At 35.9% G+C, this 17,677-nt stretch overlaps 1 protein-coding gene across 3 annotated transcripts in view; it reads right to left on the bottom strand.

The window, feature by feature from the left end:
* PCBD2 (pterin-4 alpha-carbinolamine dehydratase 2) overlaps nt 1-17,677 on the bottom strand; it is a 290,006-nt gene that overhangs the window by 19,365 nt on the left and 252,964 nt on the right. The window contains exon 1 of one of the 3 annotated variants that reach the window (XM_069091867.1): nt 8,381-8,527. The exons of the other annotated variants lie outside the window; for them this stretch is intronic. Coding sequence (XP_068947968.1) covers nt 8,381-8,419 — 39 coding nt within the window. The 5' untranslated portion in view covers nt 8,420-8,527. Of the gene's footprint in view, nt 1-8,380; nt 8,528-17,677 lie in introns of those variants that run through there. 3 annotated transcript variants of the gene reach the window in all.

The raw sequence follows: 17,677 nt of genomic DNA, 5'->3' as shown, positions 1-17,677 counted from the left end.
AAATTAAATAAAAATATAATACAACATAGATAACAGTAATTTGTGATTTTCTAAGTCAGTATGCCAACAGGAATTTCTCTCTATTTGAGTATGATGCCACTGGCCTAGAAGTATTGAAAAGCTAAGTGACTCACTTGGTTCATACAAACAGGTGTCAGAGATGGGACTCGAACCTAGGACTTCCTAGTTAAGACCAGATCTCTTATCACTCCATGCTGCCTCTCTATGCTGTCATAGTTTTGACTAAACTGAATGTGAAGTCACTAAACTTAACAAAAAACATTGTTCATAGAGATGTTTACCAAAAAAAACAACCAAAAAAGAAAAACAAAGGGATAGTGAATTGGCTTTATGATAAGGGATGCCTCAATATAAAAGTTACAAATATAGTCACATAGGTACAGTTTCTATCCAACATGCCCTGTTGCAGAAATATTCAAGGTTTGAGTATAACTCCTTACTCCAAAAAGGTAATACTGAACACCTTATTCTCAGACTGGGTGAGCATTAAAGTCAAAGAAAAAGATACTATATCTCCCCCTCAGCTTCATCATAAAAAAGACATTTGGGTCAAAGGGTTAAAAAAAAAAGGTCAAGGAAACTAGAAAGTATTGGCTCCCAAACTACCAACACCAAATTTGGATTCACAGCACATATGTAGATTTCCTGTGCATTCTATAAATTCCATCTATTTACAATACAATCTAGTCAATGGATTTTAAAAGGTCTATACAATTTTTTTCAACTAATCCTCTCATATTTTAAACTGGGACCCATTTCTTCTTTTAATCATTTCTAAACATAATTTTTGATTCATATTCCAATATTATCTTGATAAACAATACATCACCAAAGCAAACTAATAAGAGACACTGCTAATAGAATACTTCAATGTATGTCTAGGACAAAATGGTCTGACATTATACTACTTAAAAGATGGTGCTAATTCCCCCCTACAAAGATCTCAATAATTTAAAAATCTTTTTTTATTTAAATGTTTCAAAATGCCCAGGTTATGAACTTAGAAAAATCCCTGCTTCTGTGAAAACATTCTTAGATTCAACTGAAGCAAATCACAAATATACTAAGTATTTATCAGAAACCTGTCAAGAGATTTAAGGAAAAACTTATCTTCACCTCTATGGAAAACAGGTTTTTATTTTAAACAATATTAACAAAAGAACAATCTCAAGACTCTGGACTAGTAGAAAACTTTAAAAGTGTACCACACTTTGACTCAATCACAAGCTTCAATATCAATAGTTTTACTTCAGTCTTAAGAAAATCTACTAATGGAGTCATCACACTGCAATAAACCAAGAACTTCAGAGTTCTATGATTTCTGATTCTGTGACCTTGGTCAAGTCACTTAGCTTGTATCATCTCAATTCTTTCACTTGTAAACCTAAGAAACTATACCTATTGTCCTCAAAATTCATTAGAATTTGTAAAAATGCTTTGCAAAGACAGCTCCCCCGATGGCATTCTATTCTAACAGAATCAATTGGTTTCCAACTTGCATGAATCCTCCAAAAGATGGGCAGTTAACTTATTTAATGTTTCTGAAAAAAAATCTCTACAATCTATTTTATGTAGTCATATAATAAAGTTAGTCATTAACTGATTGTGAATGACAATTTATATGTCTGTGTGCTGAAAATACATAAACTATATGTTGACCACTGGGAAAATTACAAAGAAATGAAAAGGACTTAATAACAAACATTCATGGGAACAAACATTTTTTCCCAAAACAACAAATACACATGGTTGAAGTTGCAAAATACAAAAATCACTTGAATTGCTGATGTTAATCTAGTATTATCATAATTTAAAATAGCTCACTGAGAAAATCAAAACAAACTAAATTTATGCAAACTGGAAAAGTTCTGCTTTCCTTACCTCCTTTTAATCTAAAATAAACTTCTATTAGTATCCATACTAGAGTAATAAATTTATTGGTACAAGTTAAGTCTATTAGAAAATCTACTTGATGACAACAAATTAAATAAAAATATGATACAACATTGACGTTGTATCTTCACACAAGAACTGCAATGCTTGTTTACAGTTCTATCAGCAAGGAAACTAACAGTACTGGCTCTATCTAAAACATTTTGACAGAAAAAGCACACAAACACTGATATATTTGAAGTACTTTGCCACTTAAAGTAATTGCTGAAAAGAATTATTGCTTTTTTTGAAGAGTTTGTATTTTATATATTATACAAATAGTATTTTAGATATTAAGAAATAACATGACATACTCAAGTAAAAATAAATTCTTCAATAACCTTGCCAAAAGCACTGTGATTTTCCTATAAAAATTATTCCAATTTGTTGATCTTACATAGGATGAAACATACTGTAACAATCTTCATAATTTATGTCCTGTTGGGACACAATGATTTAAAGTAACATAATACAGAACAGCATCACTGCTAATCTAAACCACCTGACCAGATAAACAACAGTTTCCCTTCTCTCTTCACTGAGGGCATTTCTGTTTATTGTCATATCATTTCCTAATTTTAGGAACATGAAAAATAAATGCAGCCAACTTACATTTCAGTTGAAGGCAGAGCCTTTCTAATGTCAGGAAGTTTGCACACACAGGTAGCGGTACAATGTCAAGGGCTCCAGGAGACAGAAAACAACCCACGAATTCCATCTTCAAAATCATTTGCAGTGATGCAAATATGGACTCATCCCAGACAATCGGGACCAGGTGCAGTTTTTATAAACTACACATTTTTTGATGTCGCTAAAAAAGTAATTCTTTAAAACAAATTATAGAGTCTTACACCCCATGAGCCAAATGTTGTAAATGCCTCAGTCATGTGTGTTTTCATGTTCATAAGGAGGGAGGCAACTGTGCCGTCAATATCAGTAATGATCTGATTAACCAAGCCCAATACTCAAAATGAAACAGTATGAGTTGGGAGTGGAGAATTCACAGGCAAGTGACCACACTCTCATTTAACTCACTCCTATGGCTGCTCTCCTCCTCTCCCCTCTCCTCTTTCCCCTCTCCCTCCCTTCTCCCCCCACTGATGTGCAATCTCCTGACTCTATGCCTTTGTTGGAGTGATCACCTGAAATGCTGTCCCTCCTTACCTCCCCTTGGTAGGATACCTAACTTTCCTGCAAAACTCATCTCAAGACTCAATTCTTACTGCAGGACTTTCCTAACCATTCTCTACCCCACAGTCATTAGCACTCTCAGCCTCTCGAAATTACTCTGTATTACTTTGTATCTTCTTCCTTCTGTACAGGCTGTGCTGCTCCAGATAGACAGTAAGCCCCTTGAGGGCTTAGCTTTGTCCTTTTATTCCCAATGCCTTGCACACAGTAGGTGCTTAGGCTTCCCTGTGTACCAAATCCCTTACTTTACCCTATTCAAATACTGAAAACATTGGGAGGAGAGGGGGAAGCTAAGAGAAGGGCTTAAAATTACAGAAGTGTCTGACTGCCGGTGGTAGCCCACACCTGTAACCTCAGCTACAGGGAAAGTGAGACTGGCAGGGCTCTCAAGCTCAGGAAGTCTGACCTGCAGAGGCCTATGGGGCTCAAAAAGCCAAACTAAGTTTGGCATCAATAGAATGAGCCCCCAGGAGGATGATATGGACCACCTGACCACCTGAGGAGAGGCAAACAAGCCCAGGTCAGAAACAGAGCAAGTAAATCTTCCTGTGCAAATCAGTAATGGGACCGGGTCTGTGAGAAGCCCCTGTACTTCCTGGATCCAGTCTTCAAATAAATAAATCACAGTAAGAAGAAAGTACAAGACCATATGTGCATTCAGCAGATAACAATTCCCTAAAAATATTCCAAATCAAAACAAAATGCTTGTCTGACCAAATTTTTATAAACTTGGTTGGGAACAGGAAAACAAACAATTGTTTAAGGGTGATTTGAAATCCTACTTTCTGCTATGGTTGAGAATTTTCAAAGTTCTGCACGCTCCATTGGAAACTGCTCTGCTTTCACAAGCTGTTCTGTCCCTGCCAAGTAAACGGTCTGATACACTTTATTACAAATTTATCAGTTTGCTTACACAGGCAAATATATCTAATTATTTTACCCATAAAGACCTGTGTAAAATAAGTAAGATTTCTACCCTGAAAAGAGCAGGATTACTAAATCACAACTTAATGAATGTGAGGGGTACCTGGCACAGATCTCCAATGAGAGACATCTGTTACCCAGGACTGTCCACTTTGAAGTCTACTGCAATATGCCCAAACAGCTCCAATGACTCTTCCTGAATGAGCTAAACCAAGCCCAACATTACCAGCAGTCCTTCTGTCTCTTATAAGGAATCTGTACAGGAATATCAGCAGTAAAATGTTCCTATTTCTGTCACAAGCTAAAGTCTTTTTTTTTTTTAATTTTAGAAACTGAATTGTATAAAAATGCATTATAAAGCATCTCTTTTCAAAAAGCAGGGAGCTAACATACATAAATGATATTTTGCAGCTTATACTTAATAACATACTATCCCTAAGTAAAAAACTTATGCTGAAAGCCTATGAGGATCTGCAATAAAATCTGGTGAATTTCCAAACTACTGATATGACGAAATTTTTGGTTGGGGTGAAGTACTTTTTTTCCTAAAAAACTTTTTTCTGTTCAAGCGAGACCTAAGTTGCAAATTTATTTCAACACATTCTATACACCTCAAACAAGTTCTCAGATTTCTAGAACCATTTTAAAATCAACTTATGTTGCTTTAAAGTCAAGAGAGCTTACATCATCATGTGTTACACTAAGCATCATGGGTAAAGTCATCTAATGACACACCTTTTTCCATTAAACAGCAATATCACCTGCTAAGTATTTGTCACTAAGCATTGACCTCTGAATCATTCAACTTCTTCTGATTTATTAACTTGGATCACACAAGAGGAATATCCTACCTTCAGCAAACCTACAATATTGAAAACTTAAGACTTACAAAAAAAGGAATTAGGTTGTTGTCATTCACTTTACAAAAGAATTCATCGTAAGATTACCTAGCTCCCTTGCTGGACTTAAACTATATTCAGTGACAAGAAAACCTTTTTTTTAATTGAAGGGAAAGATGCCTGTTCTACAAATATATGCTTTTGAGCCACCATGTATGTGTGCACCCTATCCTTTTTTCTTTAAATATGTATTACTATTTTTTATTTTTACATCACCTTTTACATCATTCATATCCTATACTTTTTCAATCCTCCAAAGAAGAAAGCAAGTTCAGTAACATCTCAATGAAGTAAAATGCTCTAAGACTAAGGCAGTCCTAGATAGCTGAATGTTCTGATTAACTAAGGATTAAGAAGACAACTCGTTTCAAACCTTATCACTGGAAATCATTCTAAAAATCCATCAGCAAAAATCTTTCCTTCATTGTTCAAATAAAATAAATCACTTTACTAACTGAGGTTCATACAGCACCTCAAGGTTTTCATTCCAAACATCAATTCTTATCTACCATATGGCAGAAGCAGGTTATATGCCTAGGAAAAACCCAGGGAATTTTTTTTAATAGCAACAATTCCTGATATAGAACTGTACTCTTGTCATTTGCTTTCTTCCTCTAAAAGCTAAATGAACCACCCAAAATTCTTATTTCAGTTTTAGTAACTTTTACATGATTGTTCAACTAAGCAAAAGAAAGAAAAACTTGTAAAAATGTAAGGTTTCTCCCTTATAGCACTCTGATTCCTTTAACCCAACACATTCTAGTAAAGAGTTTCATGGATAAAAATGGCAATGGAAATGGTATAACTTAGAGGTGCTGCATCAAACAAAAATCCTGGTTTTATTTTTTTTAATGCATTTTTGCATCCAACCAAAACATTAAATAATACAATGAAGCCCTCACTTGCTGAGCACCTGTTAAAGCAATCAGTCACTTAAAATAATAAACTCTGCTGTGCAAAGAACAATGATAATTGGACCAGTTAAAATAAATGTTCTAGCCACCAAAGAAAAACAGTAGAAATACTGTAATAAAAGCCTCAAAGAGCATGCTTACATGTATAGAACTAGCAACACAGTGCAATGGAACATTCACTGGACTAGAAAATCAAGACTGGGTTTCTTTCTAGTCCTGGCTATGCTAACATCTGGGAATGTAACCACAAGCCAATCATTTACCCTCTCTGTGCTTTAGTTTTCCTACCTTGCTGTCACAGGAACATACCACCCATCTAGCCTACCTCTTTTACATGATTGTAAAAGATCTAGTCACTCTCCATAATGTAAAAGTGCTGTCATGAGTATTTCACAGCACAAATCAATTCAAACATCTTTTTGGGTTTTTTTCTTATTCCTTAGCTCTGCCCACCTGAGATTCTACTATGGCAAAGCTCTGGTACAAAGTGCCTGATCCCAAGGAGAGGCTTCACTAACAAAATCTTTCTCTCTCTTTCTATTGTACTGCAAATGCATCCAGATTCTATAGAAGCTCTGGGGAGTTTTGTGTGGGATGATAAATCTTACAGAATGACATGAAGATGTTATCAAAATCTTACGCAAAACCCTATAAGCTGGGGCAGCTAGGTGGCGCAGTGAATAGAGCACCATCCCTGGAGTCAGGAGGACCTGAGTTCAAATCCAGCCTCAGACACTTCACATTTACTGGCCAAGTAAACCTTGGGTAAGTCACTTAACCCCGCTCCCAAAAGCAAAAATTAAAAAAAAAAAACCTATAAGCCCCCTTGCCAAAATCTACCTTTTGTGTAGATATAGCCTAAAATATCTTATGTACATACTAGGCCAGCAGCAATGACGATTTGGTTCATTCAGAATGACCTCTCTATTGACCTGAACCTGAAATATTCTGTCAATAGTAAAGAACAAATTTAATTTGTTTAGCATTAGGAACAGAACACATACTCAATCTCTGGTACTGCACAACTTCTCTGGGGTTGACCAAATTTATGACATGTCTCAAAACATCTTTTCTCAGAAAGGACAAATATTTTGTATGACTCTGGGCAAGTCATTTTCTAGGTCTGATTCTAATTCTGCTAGCTTATCTATCTGAAGGCCAGAAAAATGTGCCCCTGATGGCCCATCCAACAGAGATGAACAAGTCTCTCCAAACTGAGTTGTGAGGGGCAGGTTACTCATCCTCTCCTGCCAGAGCTCATTTTCTGTAGGCACAGAATCAGAGCACCCAGCACAGACTCCATGCCATGAGACAAGGAAGAATGATTATGGAATATGTTCAATAGTTGTAAGGGACCTCAATATCCATCAACTACAACTGTTTCTTGAAAAAGAATCCCTTTGACCCTTCCTGCCTGACAAATAGTAATCCAGTCTTTGCTTAAAGACCAGGAAATAAAATGTACTCTCTATGCTAAGGAGATGTTGTTGCTGTTCAGTTTTCTCAGTCATGTCTGATTCTCTGTGACTCTATTTGGGGTTTTCTTGGCAAAGTAATGGAGTAGTTTGCCATATCCTTCTCCAGCTCATTTTACACATAAGGAACTGAGGCAAACAGGGTTAAATGACTTGTCCAGAGTAACACAGTTAGTAAGTGTCTGAGGCCAGATTTGAAGTCAAGTTTTCCTGGCTCCAGGCCTGGCTCTATATCTACTACATCACCTAGCTGCCCTAAGGAGATGTGGTCTATGATTTCGCCAGTATATGGAACTCTTGGGGTAGAAATTGCCTGTACAAATGCTGGTTATGGATTTACCTCTAACTTATCAATTTAAAGAGTCGACTGAGGCTAAAGAAAGTGTCCACTCTCACACAGCCAGCATGTATCAAAGGCAAGACTTGAATCAGGATCTTCCTGATTAGGAGGCCAGCCTTCTATCTATTATTAAAGCTTCTCACTAAAGAAATATTTCAATAAATTTCTATCCTTCTACTGCCACTTGATCGAGCAATCCCTTTTCAAAGGAAGCAAGAGACTAAGTTTCTAAAGCTTCCTAGAACCCAAATATCTCAAGACATAGTGATGGTTCTGGTGATGTGCAACAGGATAGAGAAAGATGTTACATCATTAGACAGGAGACTGGGACAAAACTGAAACACAGAGATTCCAGTTCACCCAATGAAAACTATACACACACCCAGAAAGCACAGACATTTCCTTGTGTGAGAAAAACATTGAACCACCACTGACAATTTTTGGAAATAATATTAGAGTCTTGGCTCCCAAATGAACAATTGTGTTCTACAACAAAAACAATTCCACTCAAATCCCCAAAAGTCTACAGTCGGTTTCATGTTAATTTAAAGATATAAGCAAATTTCCTTCCAAGCCCAAAAAATGTAAGGCAGAAACCAATACACATATATACACGCATACATCACAAAAAAAACGCAAGCTGGTTTGCCATTTTATGAAAAACAAATGAAAAATTATACTCACATCATACTGATAAACTGAGGAACTGCCAGTGGTTTTCATAGCAGATGTAACATTTTAGCAAATGTGATTGTTTGTGAAAGAAATAATTCTGATCAAAAACTAAATTGAAGCCAAAGTGAGTCCTGTGCTTTGTCAGTCTAATCCATTCTGACAGGATGCAGTAAGTGGAGATTCCTACTGTGAAAGGAGCAGATGTGAAAGGTCAGCTCTGGCCTGGAACTTCAAACCCGTTAACGTGTAAAACAGTGTGCATTAAAGCCTGAAACAGCTAACCACTGGATTAACGGATGTCCGCTATGTGGCTCTGATGGGCTTTTGGCAAGTAATGGTTAATTTTTAAATAGGTCCATTGTAATCTTTTCCTTTTCTTTTTCCCAATTTTTACCAGCCAGTCCACTCTTAATTATAGACATAAAATATCATATCAGAGAAATATTTAAGAATAGTTTTGTTGCTTTGAAAAAAAAATTATTAGAAAGAGATTTTGTAGGGTTTTTGTTCTTTTTCCAAACAATGTACCTTTAAAATCATTTATTCACACAACCAGATAAAGAGAAAGTCACGTACCTATTATTTAAGAAAAAGGAGTCACAATTCTTCTGAAATTGCTTATCATGCTTACCCAAATGTGAATTCAAGAAATACGGCAACCAAAATCTGCAGATGGATAGTTTTGTTCTCCCTCGTGAAAGTTTCAAATAATCGTAAGTCTAGATGCTTTAAAAGTTTGCAACTCACTCAAATATTAAAAATAGAAAGATAATTATACCAAGTTCAATTCAAGTTGACTAATTCAATAACTTAAAACAAGGTTTAATGTTTTTTGCTTCTCCTGAGACAGTATGGTGTTATTCCAAAAGGCCCAAATCATATAACATTGACTATATACATATAGAGAACTAGAGTTAAAAACAGCATTAGTAGTTCAAAATAGTGATCTGTTTTGTGTTTCAGTCCAAGAATCATTTAGGCATTTCAGTTCTGAGCTAAAGAGAAATGCAGAAAACTCTGCCACTCTCTGAAAACGAAGACATTTTCTAAGACAAATTATAGTTACATATTGACAAATGCATCATTCTAATAGCTGTATTTACAAATGCTGACTTCACAAGAGATCATTTCTGGGTCCTTTTGTAATCTAACTTAGATCTCGAATAAATCCATGTAGAGAAGAACAGAAGCAAACACACAATTCCTTTTCCTTTTTGAAAATATTTCCTTAAATCTACGATTCTTCATTATATATCAGGAAATTTAGAGAAAAACACTGTTATGCCATTTTCAGGAAAGCCCTAATCATGCTTAACTTACAAAGGAAGCAAGTTCAAGAAGTTTTGACTCTATTTTTCTTATAGAGAAATCAAAGAACTCAAATATTTTTCAGAGGAGAGCTTGAATTCCTCCAACATTACACCTCCTGAGGCTGTTACAAGACACTAAAGTCCATATATATATATATATATATATCTTTCTCCATCAAAGACCTCCAAGAAGTTGCTGAAATCAAAGCATATCTAGTATTCCTTGTGTGCATTTCCTTCAAGCTCAACATACATCTCATTCATCTAGTTCTTATATCACCAGCAAGCAAGCAGAGAAAGAAACATCTAAATTCATTATTGGTCAATAGTATAAGAGCTTTATATTAAAGTATAAGACATTATTTTATAAGACTTTGTATTTGTCATTAACAATATTCTCTAACTCCCAATAGTGTGAGGTTCATTATTATCTGACAACACAATAGATACACAGAATTTGCAACATGAATTTAATATTTCTTCCATGCCAAATCATTATGACTGCTGCTACCACAGTTCAGTATATGTACTAATGGACACATATCCCCTTGTGTCTTTGCTGTTGTTCTTCTTCCTTAGGGATGTTAAAAGGATCTTTTAAACTTCCATTTGAAAAATCAACAGAAAAAACTTACCTCCCTTTTTATGTCCCTACTTTTAAAAAGAGGGTAACACACTCATATATCTAGTTCCAGGCAGCTGGAATATGTCCTGACTGCTATGCTAAAACTTGACCTTACAAATTCCTAACTCTGAAATAAGAATGTTGCTAAGTCAATTAAAAGTACAAATTAAAGAACATATTAATCAATAATGTACATTGAAAAAAAACGTTAAATTTCCAGGTATTTGAGCTAGCACTTCAAATTCACTTCTGAACTCTGAATTAATTTTCTCATGGCATGGAAATTTACTACCAACTTCTAGCAACAACACATGTCAAACTGGTAGATACTGTAGAAATTCATAATCCAACCCCTGTTAAATTATTTTGATTTACAGCGAATCACTTATTATATTCATAAATGCTAGGAAGTTAGTGAATAACATGATAAAATGACACCCCAAAATAATTTTATAACTATGCAGGTGCACAAATCATAACATGTGGGAGATGACTCAAAGGATAATGGGAAATGAAGCAATTTTTCTAAGGACCATATAAAAAGGGGGAGGGAGGGAGAGCGTCTACCAACCGCACCTAGACTTCAAAATCAATTCTTTCAGGCACAGTATAGCAGTCAAGCACAGGTCAACATAGTCAACAGTTACATTAAAACAAGCAAATGCAAAATACTTTATAATTTATAACAAGCAAATCATGTTGCTCATTCTTTTGAGGTTAAATGCTACTGACATAAGCTACACCTGAATCCAATCAGTGCAGAGACGTTGAGAAGATTCACACTCAAGGACTAAATTTGTCACAAATGGGTTGGTTTCCGATCTTAATGTAGCCAAGTTGCTTTACTCTGACCTCCATTGAACAAATCAACTTAATGGGCACTAGGAGTGCTATAAAACTTAACAATGGAGTGATTTTTAACTTTTAAAATATAGTTATGAAGCAAAATGTTGGATAGCTTCTACAATACTGGAAATCAAATTAAATCTAGACATTTTTTAGCAGACATGACAGATATAATCCTAGTTACCATGTAAATTTATGGTAAGCTGCTATGATATTAGCCACAGGTGCTATTTTTAATATATGAGCCGCATCTGGCTGGGAATAGAATTTCTCAGAGGACTGAAAATGACCTCACTATCAGACAATGGAAAGGAAAAAACAAGACCACTGTGGCATATAAAAAGCTGAAGATGTGGTCCACAACTGAATATTTCACATAAAATTCATTTTAACTCTGCAGTTGTAGTTTAAAGGATATTATGTTTTCAATATTTAAGAGGCGTGGATATATTTCAACCAAACAGCCAAAAGATTAAGAATGTAAAACAACTATGAAATACCCTGGTTACACATATAAAACAAGTTTTCCAACCTTTGATCAATGCAAGGAAAAAAGTGATGTACTAGGACTTGAAAAGAAAGCATTTGTGGGGATTCATAAGCATGCCACAGTATTAGATACTGTACTGTGCTCCGAACCAAGACACAACAATTACTGAGAAAGATACAGTACAAATTCATTAATGAGAAGCAGTTCTTCCACAATTCAGCTTAGTGTCATTAGTCATGTTTTTTAAAGCTCTTTGGGATCATTCATCATGGCAAAATTTCCTAAAGAAAACTTACATTAAATGACTCTCACTAGACAAATATCTTAAAAGAGATTACAGCATATTATCACAATTTAAATTTTATATCCAGTGAAAACCACTTGTTACTGTTATTAAAAATAATAATAATAAATAGGAAAAAATAACATGTTCTAAACTGCCCAAGTTAATCAAAAACAGATACATAAATATAGAACAGATAGAAATCTTAGTTTCAAGTTATAGTTCCTATCCTACTAGAATATGCCAAAGGAGGGAAAGAACTTGGCAAGTGTGGAAATGTGATGGAAGTTTTACAAATTTAATTTACTATGAAAAAACTCATGCTAAGTTGAAAAACTTTCTTTACCTGAAATAAATTTCTAAGATAAATTTCTATGAAAATGTTCTCCATACCATTGTTACTATTCTTATCTTAGTGCCGCCTAATCACATTTACATTTTTTTCTTGCCTCCTTGGATAATTTAAAAGGTTTGATTTGCTAGGATCAATACAGCCCCTCCATTTTTCTAAGGTAGGCAAATTCCATAATACAAAGTTCTCTTTTACACTTTCAAATAACACTATAAAAATTATAACTTCATCTACTTTACATGGCCATGAAGATATCCTGTGGTTCTGTACTAAGAGTGTTGTTTATACTGGGTCTTTAACAAGTTAATGGGAAAAAAACATGATCAAATGAATACTGAAAAGTAAAAGACATCATACAAATGTGATGGTATTATTATTGTTGTTGCTGTTGTTGAGAGACCTGACTGATCCCCACAATATGTGAGTAAACCTACAAAAGTTAAACTTAGTGAAAACAAGCAGCTTTTGAAAAAGAAAAAAAAAGATAAACAGAGGGTTGAGAGTGTGGTTTATGCAAGAGAGTCTCTTACTCACTGACACATTCAATTTAACGCGGATGCTATGCTGTCCAGTATCTCTTTGTAGCTGGTTTCTCATATTCAGTGGCTAACAGGCTCTTTCAGAGCCACCTATTTCTAAGCTGCCAAACAAACCTATAAAGTATTTAGTAACTGCAGGAAACACTTAAGAGCTTAACATTAATTCTTTCAGACCGTGAAGGAATTATTTACTAATTTTTTTGTTTTCATTTACTGAATGGCATCTCCTATATGTCCTGTTGATAGTTTCATAAAAACCTCCAAAGAATACAGAGCCTTTCTTAAACCTTTTTTAAACTCTCCTTTAAAAAAATAAAAAGGTGGGAAAAATAACTTAGGACTGGATTTCAAACAGCATTTCTCTTGGGTATAATAAGATTTGTGCTGGAAAGTTCTCATATAAGTTCCACATTTCACATAGAAATAGATTTGGGAGCTATCAAACATTTCTTTAACTACTGTTGCTGTCTTCCCCTTATTTGTAAGATAAAGGAGAAAATCATACAAAAGCTGACATTAAAGTGTCTGTCTCACTCCAATACTGTAATCATCATCTTAAATTTACTCTACCTCTATGCCCTGGCTGAAGTAAATTTGATCGATTCAAAAACCTCATCATTCTCAACATCTAATCACAAAATTGCAATTCCTGTCCTTCAATTCCATACAGATGTGCTTCAAATCGTACCTCTTACTGAACCAAGCTCTGTATATAGAATGACTTTAAAGCAGTACTTCTTTAAGCTTGTTGTAATTCCCCCAAAATGCATCAGATATTTATCTAATCTGCTGTTCGGATAAACAAATATCGAAGAAATCAGTCAAAAGGATGACAAGGTCATAACAGAGCTTCTATGATGCTACATTAAAAGAAAAAGGAAAGGGGAGGCTAGGTGGTGCAGTGAGTAAGAGCGCCGGCCCTGGAGTCAGGAGGACCCGGATCGGTTCAGGCCTCAGATACTTAACACCCACACAGAAATAACTGGCCATGTAACCTTGGGCAAGATTGCTTTATTAAAAAAAAAAAAAAAAGAAAGAAAAGAAAAAGGAAGAGGCAGCTAGGTGGCACAGTGAATAGAGCACCTGCCCTGGAGTTGAGAGGACCTGAGTTCAAATCCAGTCTCAGACACTTAAGACTTAATAGCCATGTGACCTTAGGCAAGTCACTTAACCCCAATTGCCCTGCCTTCCCCCCTTCAAAAGAAAAAAAAAGAAAAAGGAAGCCAAGTAAAATAACCACAATTAGAAGGATCTAAAGATAAAGAGTTTGTAGTAGGTAATTCTACTTAACTGGAATGGGCTCCTAAGCATGACACTTCTGTAACAGATACAGAATTTCACTAAGAGGTCTAACTGGCAAAAAGACTTGCAAAGAATTTTACTTTGTATAGGTTAAATGACATTGCAAAAACAGTCTTGAGAGTTTTACAGCCTTCTACCATATAGCATACTAGAACTGCACCAAGACTGATGGCTTCCCTCTTAAGCATAATCAATTAACTTGTTCTAAGTCTTGAATTTATAGTACTAACAACTGAAAATCCTACTCCTAATGTCATGTCATCAGATGTACAAAACAGACATGGACTGTTTAATTATACCTAGTAGAAAAGGTAGCCTTTTTTTGTGTCATGGACCAGTTCTCAGAATAATAATTGTTAATGCATAAAATACATAGGTTATAAAGGAAATAAAGTATATTGAAATAAATATGTAATTTTTTCCTATCCAAATTCACACCCTGAAAACTAGCCACAAATTATATGTTTAAAATCCCTGTTCTAAGAAATGGGAAAGTACAGGGCGGCTAGCTGGCACACAGCACCGGCCCTGGAGTCAGGAGGACCTGAGTTCAAATCCAGCCTCAGACACTTGACACTCTTACTAGCCATGTGACTTTGGGCAAATCACTTAACCCAAATTGCCCTACAAAAAAAGGGTTAAAAAAGAGAAATGGGAAAGTAGAAACCAGTGGGAAAGAAAGATCTTTATATAATTTGCTGAAAACAGAAATACGAAAAACAAAGACATTACTCTGAAAAGCACTGATAGGGATTTTCTATGGTATTCAACAATCTTACAAATATTTAGGTGGCAGTTTTAATCAGCTGACTGTATAATGCTGGATGCTGTGGGGAAAACAAAATGTGTGTGTGTATATCAGATTCCTTTCTTCGAGAAATTCAACAAAGTAAATAATAATGCAAAAGCAATAAGACAAAAGATGACATAAGACAGTATTATTAAGTTACAAATGAATGATGCCAATAATAAGTGCTAGTAATTCAGAAGGTAGAAGTATGGCTGTAAGTTATGCTGGCTGAAGAAGAAAGAGCAAAAACAATGTGAACAAAGATATGTATACAGGAGACAATAAGTAAAACTGGCTCAAAAAGAGGGTTCATATGAGTAGGAAATAAAGTTGAAAATATGGGCCAAAGTCAAATGGAGAAAGGTCTTGAATGCCAGGTTAAGAAGTCTGGACTTTAGGGGCAGCTAGGTGATGCAATGAATAGAGCACTGGCCCTGGAGTCAGGAGGAGCTGAGTTCAAATCCAGCCTCAGACACCTGACATGCTTACTAGCTGTGTGACCTTGAGCAAGTCACTTAACCCCAACTGCCTTGCCTTCCTCCCTCAAAAAAAAAAGTCTTAACTTTCTCCAAAAAAAAAAAAAAAAAGGAAGCCATTGAAGGATTCTAAGCAGGGTAGTGACATGAAAGCATTTTATAAGGAGATTAATTTAGTAATAAATATAAGATGAGAGTCAGGGAAAGATTGGGCAATGTGGGGCTGGACTAGGATAACAGACGTGGGGATTGGAAAAGAAAAAGATGTTTCACTTAAGAGCTTCAATGGATCCATCATCTCATCAATCCTCTCTGGTCCCCACTCCCATACCCCAGATTCTCACACCCCCGTCCTCACTGCCACAGACCCCTGCCCCCTTGTCTCTCATATGCCCATCCCAATCACCCACATTTCCCATCCACATCCCCACTCCCACCAGAATCCCATCAATTTACAACTTCTCATGGAGAATAACTGATAATACAAGAACAGACTTGATACCTAAATAAGGAAATACAACAGGGGATTCGGAGGTTTCAAGAATAGTGACCCACTGATACAAATAGGAAAAAAAGGAAGAGACCAGTTTGGATTGGAAATGGAATGCACTCCATTTTAGAAATGCTAGGTGTGAGATTATAGTGTAGATTTACCAAAACGTACAGTTCCCCAGAAGTTTCCCATTTGTCAAAGCCCCTTCCTACCTCTTGCATACCCCACCATACCTATCCAATCATACCTTCCATAATTCCCAATAAATATTCTCCAATTCAGTAAGGCCAATCTCCTTGCTATCCTCTGGCTTCAATACTCTCAATCTTCACCTGTGCATTTTTGCTCATGCTATTTCCCTGGACAGAAACACTACCTCTCCAAATTCTACTTACCCAGCTCTAATCCTACCTCCTGAAGGATGCTTTCCTTGATAAATTCAATCCATATTAACCTTGTTCAACTCATTCCTAATTACCCTTAGAATATATTTCTATGTATTATGCTTTTTTGGTATCTGATTTTACCTTAGTATTTTATTAGCAATTCTTTCCTATGTCCTGTCTCCCCAGCTACACAGCCTTCAAACTAGGGCACTAAGCCACATACTTCATTTGTAGGTGTTCAATCAAGAGTAACTAAATAGACCTTTGTAGTTCTATTTCAGTAGTTCAGTTCAGGTCTATCAAGTCAAGTCAACAAGTATAAAAACCACAACTTCATTTGGTTTTGCATTTGAACACTGGGCCTGGTATCAGAAAACCCTGGGTTCAAATCCTCCCTCTAAGTCATTTCACATGTTTGTGCCTAAGTTTCCACATCTATAAAAAAAGGATGTACTACTTACCTAAAAGGGGTGTGAGGAAAGGCCTTTGTAAGAGACAAAACAATAAATGTGAAGCCTTTGCAACGCCAACACCACAATAGCTATAACACGACAGCAGCACAGGGAATCACAATGACAATATGTTGCTTCTGGATTCAGGGTTAAATGGATTGGGTCGAGGCATCTGCTACATGTCTATATTCCTGTACTTATGAAGCATTATGTTTGCACAGTCGGTTGAAAATGCTATGGCAAGGTGGCTCAGTTATACATACTCTGCTGGCTGTCAGTACAGCCATATTATGGAGATTCATTAGCAATGTTTGCTAATTAGATAGGACTGATTTAACAATACAGGCAAAGAACAGATGATTTCTCAATAGCAGTGCACGAGTAACTCCTAATATAGCTTGGTTTATTTTTGCAGAAGATCACTCATGAAAAAGTGATCCAATATGTATCCAATATGGACACAGCAGATCTTCTAAACAGGCTTCACTGATAAACATAGTATAAGAATTATTGGGGGGGCGGTCAGGTGGCGAAGTGAGTAAGAGCACAAGCCCCAGAGTCGGGAGACCTGGGATCAATTACAGGCTCAGATGCTTAACACCCACACAAAATAACTGGCTGTGTGACCTTGGGCAAGTAATTTAACCCCAATTGCCCTCCAAAAAGGCAAAAAAAAAAAAAAAGGAATTATTGTGAGTACCAAGAAATCCTGGGCTTTGTTTCCCTATCTCAGTTTCTCTATTTCTAAAAATTATTGACTACTATATTACAATAGCCTGCTAATGGATCCACCTACCTCAAGCCTCTCTCCACTCCAAACCATCCTCCATTTTGCCACCAAAGTGATTTTCCTAAAGTGCAGTTGAGATTATGTCACACACATTTACTCAATAAACTCCAAGTGAACCTCCAGGACCAAATACAAATCCTGTTTGGCATTCAAAGTCCTTCATAAACTGGCC

Source organism: Petaurus breviceps, unplaced genomic scaffold, assembly GCF_028583685.1.
Source record: "Petaurus breviceps papuanus isolate PSGF00001 unplaced genomic scaffold, PetGlider_PUasm1.0 189, whole genome shotgun sequence".
Taxonomy (NCBI): domain Eukaryota; kingdom Metazoa; phylum Chordata; class Mammalia; order Diprotodontia; family Petauridae; genus Petaurus; species Petaurus breviceps.
This window is presented reverse-complemented; position numbering and strand designations above follow the sequence as displayed.